The sequence below is a fragment of the Hippoglossus stenolepis genome, chromosome 2, assembly GCF_022539355.2.
Source record: "Hippoglossus stenolepis isolate QCI-W04-F060 chromosome 2, HSTE1.2, whole genome shotgun sequence".
Taxonomy (NCBI): Eukaryota; Metazoa; Chordata; class Actinopteri; order Pleuronectiformes; family Pleuronectidae; genus Hippoglossus; species Hippoglossus stenolepis.
In genome coordinates, this window is record NC_061484.1 from 17,520,982 (window position 1) to 17,538,481 (window position 17,500).

General features: G+C 41.2%; 1 protein-coding gene across 6 annotated transcripts in view; it reads left to right on the top strand.

The window, feature by feature from the left end:
* Positions 1-17,500, top strand: part of apbb2b (amyloid beta (A4) precursor protein-binding, family B, member 2b) — a 50,763-nt gene that overhangs the window by 5,389 nt on the left and 27,874 nt on the right. For all 6 annotated transcript variants that reach the window (XM_035173202.2, XM_035173212.2, XM_035173219.2 and 3 more), the window contains exons 2-4: positions 12,073-12,163; positions 13,744-13,810; positions 14,956-16,023. In XM_035173202.2, the coding sequence (XP_035029093.2) occupies positions 13,792-13,810; positions 14,956-16,023 (1,087 nt within the window). In that variant the 5' untranslated portion in view covers positions 12,073-12,163; positions 13,744-13,791. The remainder of the gene's footprint in view (positions 1-12,072; positions 12,164-13,743; positions 13,811-14,955; positions 16,024-17,500) is intronic.

Below are 17,500 nucleotides of genomic sequence, written 5' to 3' on the forward strand. Positions count from 1 at the left end.
CATGGACGCACAACGGCTTCATTGCAGATAAACCAGGTAGGATGAAGGCAAAATATTCTCACTTCACTCTACATCATAGACTATATAAAAAGCTCTGCATACAATGTCCTGACCTGATACTAAGGCTGTGCGATGTGACCAAAATCTCATAAATCAACATGGGTTATTTTATTTCCAGATACATATGTTGTGTTTCCCATTAATAACTTACTTAGACTGTGGCAGCCCACCATAGTCTACTTTCCCCCTCACAGCTTCATAACTAGAAACAAGGCTAATGCCCTATCTCACCATGTTAAAAAAAGCAAAAAAAAAAGTAAATCATGGATCCGCCTGTTTATCCATAAATTTGCTCCTAAATTGAACAGGTTCTTCTTTAGGTCATGCCTCACCCCTCCACGAAACTTCAATGGCAACTGGTTGAATAGTTTTTGAGTGATCCAGATGACAGAGAGACAAACGATCAAATTGCAAAGAAAACAAATGTTTACACTCCTCGTGATGCATAAAGGATCGTTAACATAATATTTGTGCTGTTGGTTGGTTATAAACGTGTGCACATAGATTGCCTCAGCCCCTCCTTGACCTGTTTTTGTTCCTTTGTAGCCGACAGAAAGTCCACGGTGCATTAAACCTGTCATGTTTAGAACTCCTTTGAGTAGCTTCATTTGTCACTGCTGACATTTTGTGATATTTGTAGGCTCATTGTTCACTTTTCTTAAAGGCATCTTAAGATTTGTTTGACAGTGATTTAGCTGTTCTTTGGTGACATTGTCATCAGTCAAATATTGCAATAACAAGGAAAACACACATGCAGACAGTATTCAAGGCCTTTGATATTATAAGCTAATTTTTAACTTTTCAGATATTGGAATCAAAAAGGAAATATTTGTGTTTGCTCTACAGACCTGATTTATGTGGGACAAATAATAGACACAACACAGTGCTTGTTGGGTCAGTGTGGTATGCAGTGTGGTTTCTTGCAGTACAGTGTAGATACCATGGCAGTTACGCAGACTGCAGTTTGCTTTGCTGTGTATATTTTAACTGCTGTGCTTTCTGCCAGGTCAGCATTTCTTCCACATTATGGCTGTTTTACATTTAAATGGCAGCACATGCATACATGTTGTTATAAGGCTCAGACCATATTGATTTTTCCTTCATCTCAGTCAAAATGATATACATCATATACAATTATTTCATGCATTTTCTTCCTTATGTATCGTTGCGGACTGTGTTGCAGTGAATCCAAATGCAAAATGGTGGCTGTAGCATGGAAACATTGTTATCATAGGGAATGTATGGAGATATAGACATATATACATACATACAAATGCGCGAGAGTCAACCTAATGAATCCTGGTCATATGTTTAAAGCTGAAAGTAAATCAAGCTGTCAATTAACAGATAATAAAACTGCAACTATTTTGTAGCTGTATCATGCAAGGCTTGAAGTAGTCATCTTAAAAAATGTTTTATAGATTATTGATTTATTGAGAATATTATTAGCAGATCAATCAACAATGCAAATAGCTCAACAGATGTTCTCGCTCATCATTTCCTACCATGCTATAACTGACCGGGGTTTTCCCCCTGGAAATTGACGGCAGATGTGGAAGCCATTTGAATGTAGTAAGGAGACGACTGACTGAACAATGGACACTCACAACATATATAACATTTTTTTTATGTGAATGAACACCCTTGTTTGTTTGCCAGGAAGGGTATTGTTGTGTATTACAAAGTGTGTTAAGGTGTTTGTGTTAGCACAGGTTGGTAGCAGACATGGCCCTCCTCCTCTGTAAAACCCTGAAGCAAACTTTGCTCACTTTCCCTCCTGTTGTAACAATTAACCTTTACAGAGCCAGAGTGTGTGAACTGGATGAAACACAGGTTGATAGGAATGTTGAATCATCATCGCAGTCATTGTGGTGATTTAGGTTCACAGACTAGATTAGTTTGTTGCGGTTACGTCATATCCTGTGGTGGGAGTAATGATAAGTTAACATCTGTGGTTAAGGATATGAAGCAGTGCCAACCTGGTCTCAATATTTTAGATCTTGTTTCATAAAACCGCAATCACATTAAAAAAAGTTGTATTCGTGTTTCTAGGCAAGAATTGAAATTAATTGAACGGTGTAACTTTGATAAACCACACAATGCTGGAATTTGCCTCTTGGCTTTGCACTGACTTGGCAAAACAAGTGGAGAGGCATTCTTGGTGCGTGTGTGTGGTTTTTTTTCTGTGTGTTAACTCTAAGCAGTGGCGGTGCGGCGCTTGTCCACCAGCTTTGGTCAGCTGGCTGTATCATCCACCATTCCAAAACCCAAATCTGTTGGGAAATGTTGGGAAACAACAAAAATAACTTCCCTTGGTATGAAGGCAGAGGAACGGAGGGAGAGAGAGAGGCAGCCGTTGTGTAAGAGGAGGAGACGACGAGCGAGAGAGGGGATGATTTAAAGTAGTGGAGAGCGAGCGATCGTTGCAGTGGTGTCTGTGGTTCCTTTGGCAGAGATGGGACATTCTTTTTCTGATGAGTCACTCTCTCGCTCTATCTCTCTGTCTCTCTGATCCATTTTCTTTCCTAACACCTCTACTTCTTGGGCTGGTACTCTCTTCCCCCCCTCTCATATTCTAAGCGTCTCGTCTCATTACCCTCTCCCCCTCTTTGACATGTTGTATTTGGCCTCTGAGTCAAACCCTTCAGGCAGTCAGATCAGACCAGGCCGTGATATCAATACAGTCTTGTGACATTGTCAGGGAACAGTTTGCCACAGGCTTTCTGATGAAATGTGAGAGAACGAGGCCATCTCCAACTGTCTCACTCTCTCTTTCTATCTGTCCCTCTCTCACATATATTTATGTAATATACATATACATTTTGTCATAGGACACTTTTGGGAACATTAAACAGGCTTTCATTCATGTTCTGAGGACTTTCTTGACCCATAACCTTAACTGCACACCCAGAAATTGGTGTTTGACCCAATTAGGGTCACAGCTTTTGTCCTCAATTGGACAATCCATTCATAAGTCACACCTAATTAACACACACACACAGGTTTGCACAGAAATCCTTATTAGGACTTTGCATTGACTCCCATTCATTATGAACAGTCTAACCAAAATCACATCTCTAACCTTCACCATGACCAATTCATGCTAACCCAAACCTTAACCTGCATTGCACAGCTTACCCCAAACCTTAACCATCACAACTAAAACCTAAACTTAAACCTAATTCTACCACTAACCCTAAAACCAAGTCATAACACTCAAACAGGCCTTTGAAAAAGTGAGGACCGGACAGTATGTCCTCACTCCATAAGGTCTCTGCTCAAAATGGTCCTCAAAAAGATCCAAGTACAAGTTCACACACACATGCTCACACACATGCCCAAGAGCTGTGTGGTTTGTGTCTAGACTTCCCTGTCCTCTCGGATGTCCTGTCACATCTCAGCTATATATAGAGTAAACAGTCCCTCCGCTGCTTCAGCCCTCGCCTTGGCGCTGACAACACTTCAGAGCATGTTCACATTTGTCCACCTGTCTGTGTGTTTTCACTGAGAGAGAGGGAGAGAAGGCTTGTTAAATACATGTGGCTTGCCTACATGTCCACTGAAAAAGAGCAAGACAAAAGAGGGCTCTGCATCAAGCAGAGAAACATCACTGCACATTGCTGTAGAGACCAAAAGAATGGTGAATGCTATCAAGGTGATTGCATCACATTGTAGCCATCAGCTAGTGCATTAGTATTTATGAATGACAGAATCTGCCAGTTTAACTTCACCATATTAGCTAACACATATTCAGTAAGCTCTGAATTGTCTCTTGTGGGATTCATAGCTGTATATTAACTACAGTTCATATAGTAGAAAGAAAGTATGATAATTTTTGAATGTCATAATTTCTAAATATTATTGAGCTACATTACATTTTTCTGTAAGTAGTTAGTGATGTCTCCTGAACATTCATGCGCTGTGTCTATTCCCATTTTGCTATTTGCTGGGCTGATGCTTTCAGCTCCAGTGTTCAGTGTTGACGGGAACAAACTCATCTACTTTAATCCAGTGTGATTGACTCCCGGGCTGACGGCGCTCTCAGCTCTGAAGTATGACAAGGATGCCCTCTTTTTATTCCTTTGACTCATAGACTATATATAAATAAAGATAGACGACACGACGGCTCTCTAAAAGTGTAGTCAAAGGGTCTTCATGTTTCCACATTTAAAATACATGTCAAATAATTTCTCAAAGATGGTTTCTGTCAATTTAGGTAGTTCAAGCAATTTTTTCCACAACGTTTGGTTGTATTAGTTATTTAATGCTGTATAAACAGGGTGAAACATTGATTGACCGTTGAGACTGACTTGTGATTGGTCAAGTCACACACCACGGTCGCTACTGTGCAGACACGCAGTAGCGTTATAAGAGTTTAGAGTGGGGTGGCTGCTATGCAAAGGTTTACTGAACTCTGCTTTATCTAAACGGAGGACCGAATGACACATTAAAAACAAATAAAAATAAAAACAAAAAGCATTTATTGATAAAGAAAAAGCCGCGACCACAAGCACATGACTGAGTGAAATACAGATGTGGCTTCACTTGTTGTTTTCTGACTCTCCTCCTGGCTCAACTTGTCCCTAAAGTTGCGTCCAGGAAAGAGTTGTGGTCTCAATACGGCAAAGTGGCTGTGGCTGCAAGACTGGCTCATGTGTGTTCCATAGAGGGAGCAGCAAAATGAGACTTCCCCCCTCTCAGTGTGTTTTGCTTGGTGTGTGTGTGTTCGTGGTGTACTTTTTCTCCCCTCCCACGACCTCCCCTCACCCACAGGAAAGAGCGGCTGGGAGAAAAAGAGAGGGGGGGATATCTGGGACTATAGGGAGGGGTTACATCACACACATTCGCTCCCAAGTTTCCCAAATCCAGGAAACAGTGTCTTGGCTTCTGTTCCTGACATGTTTCATTTCCACGTCACAGGATTTCAAAGTCTCTGAATGTGTGCGGGCTGAGATTTCTGAGTCTGATACAAAGCTCTTCATCCCCTCTCACCTCCACTAGCTGGAGTTAATTCATCAGTAATGAACATCCTGCTCAGGTTAGGGGCGTGTCGAGATGTTGCTGGTAGATCAGTAACTTTAAATTTATTCCCTGTCATGACACATTTTCATTCTCAAGTGCAGTATTAACGCTTCTTTTGTTGCATACTTCAGTTTGCTCAGGGTCAGTGAATGGTACGTGTGCTCACAAAAGGTCAACACTCAGCTTTATTCCCAAGAAGTGTGTGTGTGTGTGTGTGTGTTTTGCCTCCTCCTTTTGTTGACTAATTTGAGGTTTTTTGCCCCCCAGTCGCCCTGACCCAACCACCCAAAATATAGACATGCCTTAGATTCTTTGGCACACCCTGGACATTCCTCACTCCTTTCGTTTCTTTTGTGGTCATTTTCTTTGCTCTCTTTTCTCGACGATGGAAACCGCCCCACAGGAAAATGATACCTTTAGCTGTATGCATACAATACATTGACACATTCATAAATTCACACACACACACATACACGAGGAGGCACAGATAGTGTGTACTTTAAACTCTGGATGAATTTATTTATGTCGGTCCTTCACACTCACTATACGTTGCTGCTGCAAGGACGATGCACGACCCTGGGATCCCACTGGAACCACTAAGCTCTAGTGTTTGTACTGTGTGTGTGTGCTTGTTTGTCTGTACACAAGATTGTTTGCTTTGACTGCAGTCCCAGTCAAAGTGTTACATTGTCTCTGTTATTTCCCGTTATTCACAATGCAAGGATACACACACTCTCACTCACACACACACACACACGCACGCACGCACGCGCACACACACACACACACACACACACACACACACACACACACACACACACACACACACACACACACACACACACACACACACACACACACACACACACACACACACACACACACACACAGATCCTTGCACTTCTACTCTTCTGCTGTTATTCTGGATTGGACCAGATTTTGTAGATAGCTATTGTTTTCTTCCCTTTCTTTCATCTCCCTGTTCTAGTGGACCCACCCACACACTAAAAATACCCTTAATAAACATATCCTATATTAAAACCTCTGACTTATTGTAAGTCAATGTGTTACAACTAAAAGCTAAGTGAAACAGACATGATTTTATTTCACTCTTAGGAAGCATAGTTGAAAATGCTGCGTCACCACTTTTCCTATGATGGGAGTTCTGAATGTATAAAACATCTGCAGTTGCGGATTAGATTGAACATAATGGCCCATAAAAACACAGGGTGTCTACAATGCAGGGTGGTTCCAATCAATTTAGAAATGTATATACAATAAAAATAGCCTAATTAATACAGAGAGCAAGTTTAGTTGTTTATGGTATGGAGTCTTCCTGCCTCTCAGACGTGATTCCCTATAGATTGTATAGTAGGCTACATGGTAGAAAATATTGAGTTTGACTCAGTGGTTGGAATGTGAACAGCTCTCCAGCATGTGGTAATATATGTCTTTGGTTAGCAGTGTTGCTAACGTCCCGACCTTGCAGTGGAAGTAGTTCTCAGCTCAGTGTCGAGGGCCCAGCCTACTCTGCAGCCAATGAAAATAAAGCCAAGACAGATCTGGGAAGATTGCCTGGTATTGTGCAGCTGGCTTACACGTTCACGTCCCAATCCAAATGTTAGAAAAACACCCTGTTGCTTTTTTTCTATTCTCCTTTGCTTTGCTTTGTGGACGTGAATCCATCCATTTTATTTTTCGATGACTGGGCCTCTAACTGCGACAGTTTTGCTTTCTTGTCACAGATTTTTTTTTTTTTGGGTAACAGATGGGATTTCTCAGGCGCAGGGGGCGAGGAGAGAGGAGGCGGGATAGAGTGGCTGTAAATCAGGGTTGTAGGGAGAAACGGGTGGTTTATGAGAGTTTACAGACCTTCTTCACTTTTAATGAGAAAAGACAGCAATTCTCCTGGAGACAAAGAAGGAAGAGGGAGAGGGAGGGGTGAGAGCGAGGAGATGAATGTGGCGGAGGCTAGGAGAGGAAGAGGAGAGGGAAGGAAACGCGCGAGAAGATGGGATAAAGGAAAGAGGTAAAAGTCAAGTGGGATTAGCAGAGGAACTGGAATGGCGAGAAACCTTGAGAGGGACGGGCAGGAAGGAGGGTTGGAGAGGCCTATCAAACTGTTGGCAGTTATCCACTTGGCGTACAAATTTAAAAGCAGTCTGTCTTTCGCGTGCTCAGTCCAGAGTCTGGAATACACTCATGGTTATACACAGCACACGCAAAAAGAAACGGAGATAGAGAAGAGAGCAAGAGCGAGAGAGGTGGACTGTTGGCAGCTGCTTCCTTCATTCTTTCCTCGTCCAGACCCCCCAACATACCTCTGACATATGCACACACACGTACAAAAGCACAAACATGGAGGGTTGGGCAGTGGGTCAGAAGTCAGAGGTCACTGTCATGCTGTGACACATCCTAGATCTTATTACTTACTCTCCTAATGTGTGTTTTCTCCTCCATGTGAGTGTGTGGGTGTTGCTCGGGCCTTCTGTCTGTACATTTAACTGTTTACAAGGGAGTCCATGTGGAAGGCTCATATTTACTGTTCATGTCTGTGTTTGTGAACGAGTGTTTGTCTGTGTGTGTCAGTGCCAGGAGCCTTGCCCACAGAGGGGCCCTGTAATTACGCCTCAGACCCCCTCGTCCTCAGCAGAGGACTGCAGGGAGCCCTTTGTCGCTAGTGAGGCCCGACCCAGCGGAGCCACTATCATTGCATCCAGTCGGGAGCAGTATCCAGATGTAGTTGGGATCGAAAGTGACAGTTTCGGTGCATACGGCTGCAGAGCTGTAGCTCCACCCAAGTGTGGACCTTTACATTTAGCATTTTACATCTGTCTCTAGGCGAAAGAAATGATATGGCAGCTACACTGCAGTCTGTAGTTAGTGTTTTTGTTGGTGACACTTTTTTGTTTTTTTGGCTCTACTCTAGCACACTGGGCCTGCGATGAAACAGTCACCATGAGGTCAAAGCGGTAACTTTAAAGGAGAACTCCTCAGATTGAACACATCGAAATCGGTTTGGAAGTTTGGGGGGGAATTACTGCACATTTGGAAAAAAAATACTTTCAGAGCTGTATGAAATCTGATAAACTGACAGAGCATCTGCTGGAGGTTGAAGATTACAAGTTGACATGGGAGAATAATCTGGTGGTAAGGAGTTGGCAAGCAGTGATTTTAACAGAGATTTGTAATCCTAAACTCTGTCTTGTGGCTTGAGGCTACATACCGCTTTCGATTAAATATCATTGTGCGTGACTAAGGAGAAGAATGCATGGAAGAAGAGGATGATATCTGATTCTGCTGCACTGAATTTTCTTTAATGCTTAAAAACTCTTAGTCAGCTGGTACAAGATCAGACGATTGACTTCACCAGTCATGGACATTTTATACTCTCGTCCCCTCCTCATTAGAGTAACCTGTATGTTTAGTGTTTGTAGATTTCTTTTTTCAGTGAAATGAAATAAATAGGCAGGTTCTGTTACCAACTGATCTTTTCTACTGTTCTTTTATGTCACTCCAGTTTCTATCTCTCTCCATCTTCATCTTCTTTGCCTCTGCTGACAACCATGTTTCCACAGATTGTTGTTAAAGTGTCGACCTTTTCTGCTTCTCCGGGGAAAGCTACCCGTAAAAAAAAACCCAATGCACCATCCTTTTCTGGTTTTGGTTGTGCAGGCACCTTCACGTCCTTTGTGCTGCAAGCTGAGCATTCGTTTTCTAGGGAGAATTATTCTGGGAACCAATCTAAATACTGATGGTGTCATTATTCTGCAGCATCTTGGTGGCAGCATCTGGACACACTCTCATGCACACATGGAAGATGGGGTATACAGAAAGAGGTGTTGTGACATGTTCTGCCTGTCTGCCATGGACTGTGAAAACTTTATTGATACTCTACAGTTACTGAGCTGACAGGTCTTGTAAAATTACCTGTGTAATGGCTAAAACTGGGATTGTTGCAAATGTATTACCCGCTGGGAAAATTTCCAAACCCTAGCCAAACCACCTTAACCTTAGCCCTAACCTTAACCCTAACCTTAACCCTAACATTAACCCTAACATTAAAACATGTTGTTAAGATTTAAGAGAAACATTATGACATCTTCCTATATGTCCCCATATGGAAGACAAGTGTCAGTAATGTGAGTGTGTAAACAGTGTCCCCACAAGTAATGAGTAACACACACACACACACACACACACACACACACACACACACACACACACACACACACACACACACACACACACACACACACACACACACACACACACACTGGTATGAAGACTTGTTGCAGCAGGATTTAAGGACCTAAGCATTCCATGTAATTTATACCCAGAATGCTCTATTTCTTGTAGCTATTTTATTATTCACTGTAGGCACCATCCTTCTTTTCCTGTCTTTCTCCTCTGCTGTGTAGGTTTTTAAGCCATTATAGTAAAGTACAGCTGCTCTGAGGTTCAAATTATACAGCTGCACTTCAGATGGTTTATTCTTTTACCACAGCCTGTGTAACACCTTGTGTTTTCAGACAAACCAGATGTTGTTGCTCCGCTGTAATGACGGTACACAATCGGCTCAGCACAGGTTGCCTTTGTCGAGGTAGAGCAACCGTTCCTTTGGATGTTTATGGAGCACCAGTATTAGTCAAGTCATTCAGTGTTTACAGAAGTATTCACTGTTTATTACTGGGAGTGACATAAATCTTTGTTCATAAAAAGTGAAAGTTAAATCCTGGATGATTAGGTATTCTGTCTTTTTACATTTTTGGGAGTTGGGAAGATCTGGGTGTTTCTTCTGTTCCTTTGAATCTTTGTTCTAAAGGCCCACATCTGTATACATGACTCATGGCCTGATGTTACCATTGCAGGAGCTTCTCGACTTGAAACTGTCAATTTCAAATGGCTTGTATTGCCAGTGGGCTTATGTTATATAATATATCATATTAAAATGATGATATTGTGCTGTAATAGAGTGTGGTTGGGTTCAGCCAAAGTTTTTGGGTCGTTCTCGTTAGCTGGGCTTATCATTTACACTGCACATGTCTGTAATCAGGATAAACAAGCAGCAACCATATGTGTCAGGGAAGGAGGAACGCAGACTCAGTGCAGATTATATTAATTGCATCGGGCTCGGGTTCGGACACAAAAAAACAGAATTACTTTCGGGTTCAGGTTTGGCTTAGTTATTTTTTTTTCTCTGACTTGAAACCTGACCTGAGACGCACTCAAATCTGCAATTGCTCAGTTTCCTTTTGAAATTATACAACAAATTGATTCATTGTTTAAAAGTGCATTCTTTCTTATTCAGTATGCAAAACTGCAAAAATAGAGCTAAAGACGAATCACACAGTGGCAACAGTCTTGTTAATTGATGGTGAGAAACTGCAAATCAATAAGTCGTCTCCAGTCAAAGAAACAAATGTTCACACAGTAAACTTGAGAGATCAAATACTAAAATAGATCTCTTTCTGTAGAAGATAACTGTGCACTCATCTCCTTTCTCAGTCCATGGCTGCATCCACATTCCTCTCCTTCCGTTTTCATTCATCAGATCATAAATCACAACACACATCGCAACTGCTGCAGCTCTGTGGCTTCTACGTATTATCAGAACAATGTGGAAAACATGTTTGTCAAACACAGCTGTTTACATGTGTGCAAGTACAAATGTACAAGACGCCCCTGAAAACCTGCAGATGTCAGTTGTTATGAGTGTTTGGATCAAAAAAGGTTGAAATATGTCATTGCAGGACAAGCAGAGGGAGAAGAAGAGTCTTGCCAGAGAAATTAGTATTGGTTCGGTTCTTCAGTCTTTGGGATTTGAGGACTTGTGCAAATCTGCTGTGAATTCTGTCTGTATGCAACATCCTTGGTTTGTTTTTAAATGTGCAAACAGCAGCATAAATGGTAGAAAATGACGATTAGCTCATCATCACACACTTGCGCTGCTATGCTCTTTCTCACTCACACACACACACGCGCGCGCACACACACACACAGACCTGTTGTCAGGAGAAATCTAGTCTAGTAAACTTCCATGGTTTTAAGTGTCTTAGGCATAACTTGTTTGTTAAATGGGGAGTTGCAATAATTCACCATGTTAACATGCTGTAGGATCAGATGGTACCAATGTATAAGAGTTTTTAAAAAAACAGATAAACTGATCAAAATTCTTGTCTGTTAACGGTTTAAACTGTTCATGATGAAGATCCCGAGTCAGAACTTGCAGCTATTTATGACACTGCTTTACTTTATCCTTGCATCTGAAATTTGAGATAAATGAACCTTATAATATGATGGATAACATCTTTACAAATTTCTATGTTGGCTGTTAGTTAAGTAAATGATCCATTTTCTTTAGTTCCCTACAAATTTTTCGTCCCAAATAATGATTCCAGGTGTTTTCCAGCCCCAGAGCTGAGGATAATTGGGATTTTATGGTCCATTCTAACTGGGCTTATTATATTTCTCTGCACTTCTCCTCGAGGCTGCGTGTTGGTGAGAACTGTCCACGAGTCTTGACTGCATTATGCAGCAATGTGCATTCGTTTGTGTGTGTGTGTGTGTGTGTGTGTGTGTGTGTGTGTGTGTGTGTGTGTGTGTGTGTGTGTGTGTGTGTGTGTGTGTGTGTGTGTGTTTGTGTTTGTGTGTGTGTTGGTTGTTGGAAAGCAGAGCAGGGGGAGTTTACAAGTCTCCTGTGGCATTAAGTTTATGATGGTTCCAGTCAGCGAAGGGTTGGCAAGACTGCACCAAAGAAAGAAATATGAGCTCTATACAAAATGAGCCTTATGTTCTCACTCCCTCTCACACACACAAAACACTCCCACACGCGCACCTTGTGTATTAATGTTTGATCAAGGTTGTGAATAATTGATGTGTCTTTATTATTTGTCCCTCTGGTGTCCTGCTGTCCTCTTTCTCTCTCCGTTCACCCCTCCCTCGTTCTCCATCTCATTAATCCTACTTTAATGTTTGTCTTTCCCTCAGGACGCTGCTGCTTCAGTACGGCCCTCCTGATTGGACCAGAGCACCAGTATGGACGCACTCCATCCCGTTTCCCACAATCCTTAGCTCTATGGTAAGTATAGCAAGTGACATTTTCAAGTGTATGTATGTTTTTAACAGAAAATGAACTCTCGTAAACCTTCCAAGCTTTTTGAAATTGTTGCTCTTCTCGTCACAATTTAAAATATGTGGTTCTGCTTTCGCTATTTAAAGGCATTACTATCATAAATATGCTCATGATAAGATAAAGATAAATTTAGAGTATCTTTTTACTTTGGTTAAAAACCATCTAAGCTATTGAAGGACACACTAGGACAAACTCCAATGAACATAACCCAATAACACTTCCTGTTAATGCTTTTAAAACCATTTAATATTACCTTTTACTTTGAAGCAAACCAAAAGAATGTTTTACTCACAAATAAATCTCAGGTGGACCACTTGAGCCAAATTAAAACAAATTAAAACCAGGGGTCGAAGTAACACGCTGCTTTTACTCAAATTATTGTCAAAGGTTTTTTATATCTTATATATTTGATATGTTTTTATTATCAAAAAATGTTCAGTGTTTTTACTGAAAATCTGTTTTTTTATTTGCTACATTTAAAGTCAAACTCATTACAGATTAAAAGCAAAAGTAGTATTCTGGAAGCCTGAATATGTTTATTTAATACAATAGTTTTATTATATATTATTATCAAAATATAACATTTTACCCCATCATTAAAAGAAAACACAGTAATGTTGTCCCATTTAAGAAACTATATAAAATATGGTTCCAATAAAAGTAAGATATTAAGGAATACAAGGAATTAAAACAACACAGTATTATCAGAGTTACAAATCCAATGTTAAAAATGCTTTCATATAAAAAATAAGTTTTGAGCAATGATTTAAAGACAGGCAGTGTGTTGGAGAGCCTCAGGGCCCTGACAGAGAACGCCTGGTCACCCTGAGTAGCCAGTCTTGACCTAGGGACAGCTAACCAGGACAGGCTGATCTCAGGTTGCGACTGGGAGTGCAGAGAGTCAAGAGCTCCGTAATGTAATTTGGGGCCAGCCCACGTTGAGCTTTGAAAGTTATTAAAAGAATTTAAAAATCAATCCTGTAATTTAACTGGCACTCAGTGAAGGGGTGCAAGGATTAGCCTGATATGAGACCTATGGTTTGTCTTAGTTAAAATACGAGCAGCAGCATTTTGAACAAGCTGCAAACAAGCTACTGAGGTTTGACTAACACATGTATGAAGTGCAGACGGGAAAAGACCAAGGCATGAATGAGCTTGTGATATTTTTGTAGGTGGAAGTAGCAGGATTTAATAATAGCATTGACATGTGTTTTAAAATCCAGTCATCTTGATACAGCAACATCATGTATTATTCATAGTTTTCTTCTTTAATTTTAAATACGTGTTAATTTAACTGTTCTTCCTCCATGTTTTGAGTGTCTGTTGTTTATTTTTAAATTTTTATGGTGTTTTGAGTTCCCTCGCTGCCACACACTATTCTGTTGTCACCATAGAGACCAGCTGTAGTTGGGTTCCACACGGATGAATGTGGTCTCCGAGGGCAACACGACAAGTACTCAGGATTTTTTGCATTCTTCTTCTGATCATTCTTTTACTCTTTTTCTCTCCTTTTCGGTCGTGTTCAGATCTGCAGCTGAGTCTACTACACCCTGAACCGTGACAAGCTCCAGTCAATGACTGAACTCCTGTCAGGTACAGAACACACACACACACACACACACACACACACACACACACACACACACACACACACACACACACACACACACACACACACACACACACACACACACACACACACACACACACACACACACACACACACACACACACACAGATCCTTGCACACGTCTTCATTCCCCATCCTTGTAGCTGGTAGTTTGAAAGTCTGCAGTCCACAGTAATATCCCTCAAGAATGTAAATGATAAGTCTGGAAATATTCTATATATCTGTTATAACCAACTGCGCGTTAGCCTCACTCTCAAGACAATACACACACAACACTGTCTGCGGCTTTCCTAAAACAGCCAAGCATTGTACTTTTTAGCAAATATAAGTCAAAGCAGAGTAAAAGTACATTTGTTGGTGGCTATTTCAGACACAGAGTTTGAAAAAACAACGGATTGCCATGAAACTTGGTGGAGGGATGTGGTATGGGTCAGGAAAGAACCAATTAAATGTTGGTGCGCATCTGAGGGGGGCGGATCCAGGTTTTTTTTTCAATTTCATTATCATTGTGAGATAGGGCATTTTTCAACATTTTCATAGTATAATTCATAGATCTTGATAAAAAAAAATCAGGCATGTTTAAGGGTCTGATATTTGTGAGTGTATGCAGAAAACCTTGATCTAAGGAATGTCAATGTCGTGTCATAAGGGGACTGTGGCCTTGGCAGAGATATGCACTCTAGTTCTTAAAATGGAAGTTAGTTAGTTAGTTGTTGTTTTTGGTCTTTTGTTATTTTTCAATGAAAAGAAAATACGGCTAACCAGATTGACATCACCAGATTTATCATTTAAAGATATTTGAATGCAGACTTGATTTGTCTGATATAGGGTTGTGTAGGAGATGCTGATCATTATTTGTCTTCTATTATAGTATTTTTTTCTAATTAAGTTTAATTATTGTTCTTCAACATTATACATTATATTTTGCATGTCGGGATATATTTCTTTGCTTAGGCATTTTTTACTTACACGTTACAATGCAAGAAAAGTAGTAGCACTAGAAGCACTGGGACAACCCCTCTGAAAGCTCCTACAGTGCACTGGGTGCATGTCAACACATGTGGATTGAAATTGATTCAGTCTGGTCTCTGCTTTCTTCCTCTTTCAGGTGATCTGTCTTGTGCCATGATGATGTCAGTAGATGTGACCAATCGTAATGGGCCCGCTGCCACGCCTCCCAATTCCCTCAGCCTTCGCTCCTCACACAATCAGCTCCTCAGCAGCGATGTCAGCAAACAGGGCTCCGCCACGCCTCCCAAGTGTCGCAAAAAGTACGCACTCACCAATATCCAGACTGCCATGGGCCTCGGAGAAGTGGCGCCTTCTTCGCCTTCCCCGTCATCATCCCCATCGCAGTCTTCAACCCCGAACAATCCCAAACTAGCCAAGAACGGGGTCAACCAGCTTCGTAAAGCAGGTCAGGACCACAACAAAAACACAACGGGCCCCGACCTGATAGATCTGGAGTGTAATTCAGAGACTGTAGAAGACGACCTCAACGTCAACACAGCAGAGGAGCACGACAGTCACATCCGCTCCAATAATGACGAGGAGGAGGAAGTCATTAATTTAGATGCTGAACTACAACCAGACGCCAACACTGATGCAGAGCCCGAGCAGAAAACTGAATTAGATGTAGACTGTAACATTAGCACAACTGTGGAGCTCAAACTGAATGGCAACACAACAGATTTGGACTTGAACATTGAGGCAGAGGAGAGCGATGACATCAGCATTTTGTCTGAAAAGGAAATAATGTCAAAAATGAAGATTGAGGAAGATGGAGATGAGGAGGTGGTGGAGGAGGAGGAAGAGGAGGAGAATAAGCCTTTACTGATGATAAGAAGTGAGTCTCCCGTGAAGAATCAAAAAGTTTCCGCAGGCCTGGAACTCATCTCTGACCTCCACTCCAACATCAAGCTCCTCAAATCAGGCAAGGACTCTCCGGTGCCGCCTCCTCCCTCCACGCCACGGCAAGCCAGCCCAGAGGACATCCCCTTGCTCTCTGTGGCTTCCTGCTCCTCCTCTTCCTCTTCCTCTCCAGAGACGAAGAAGGACAGAAGGACTGGCGCAAAGACAGACTGTGCTTTGAACCGGATCCAGAATCTGAACCCCAGTGACGAAGAGTTGAGTTGGACCACCCTGTCCCAGGAGAGCCACTCCCCAGAGGAGACAGGTACACAAATACACACCCACACAAAAGTGGTGTATAGTAGTAAACTTAACATCAGTTTGTTTTCATATGAATCGTGACTTTTTTAGATTATTCTGTGTGCTACATTCGAGTTTTTACAGTCCTCTCTGCTCATGACAGAGAGGACACGCACATGTCCATGCATGTGCGTGTCCATAAGCCGAACTCAGACATTGCTGGAAAAGAATAACAAACACTCCAGCCGCTAGTAAATCTCACAGTGTCCCTCTTGGACAGGAAGAACCTCATGGGTGGTTAGTAAGCTAGATCAGCTGCTTCCTGTTTCAAGCTGTGTGTGTGTGTGTGTGTGTGTGTGTGTGTGTGTGTGTGTGTGTGTGTGTGTGTGTGTGTGTGTGTGTGTGTGTGTGTGTGTGTGTGTGTGTGTGTGTGTGTGTGTGTGTGTGTGTTTTGCAGGATATCGATGAGTTAATACAAACTCTGTAGCCGTCATTATCTCTGTCTTTCTCTGTGTCCTTGATTCCTTCACTATAGTTGAGAGAGGAGCCACTTGTGTTGTCTCTTCGTGTTCTCTGTTTTCCTCATTCGTTTTCATTTGCTCATTCTGGCTCTGACTGTAGATAATAAATATAATGTGGGGAGCAGTTTGAACAGACACATATAGACAAATGGAGCTTGGTGGTCATCCAGTTTCACAGCTGATCCTCTCTATATATATCTGTAGCTGTGGTTGCCACGAGAAAAGCTTTAGTTTGTATTCCACTGCGATCCATAAACAAGCAGACTAAGTGAGACTGAGTGAGATTTAAGGGGTTCACTTCATTCAGGGTTCCATGTTTAAGCTCTGTATGTATGATGTTCCTCTCAGCCAATGAGCGTGCCATCTCTAAATGTCCACATACCTCTATTCTTTCAGATTTAAAATAGGGCTAAAATTATTATTAACATATTAATGTATATTAGTTTTCATTGTCAGTTAATTTAAAGATGTTCCTTTCAATCAATAGGGTTAGGGTTAGTCTAATCTAATTTTATATGAATAGCCCATATTCACAAATCTCAGTTTGCGTCATAGGGCTTAACAGTCTGCAACAGTCTGCAAAAGGGTAAAAGACTTTCAAATGATGGATTCCTCTTCCTTTATGGACAGAGGTACAATAGATGGGAAATGAATAGATTAAAAAATAGAATAAAAAAAGTCAGTCAAGGTGATAGATTTTTGTCTGGTGAAAAACCAAGAGATAAAGCAGCAGACCTGCATTTTAATGAGACGCTGACAGTTTGACATTTATATTGTGAATAGTGACTTAAACTCTTAATTAACTGTTAACTGTCAAAATAGCAACACATTTAGCAGCCAATTATTTCAGCTTCATTTGCGAAATTGTAGCATTAATGATTATGTTGTTTTATATTTTCTGACTTATTCAATCTTTAAACATAAGATTAAATATTAAGTTTAAATAGTAAAAGAGTGTATTACTAAATTATAATAATTTAA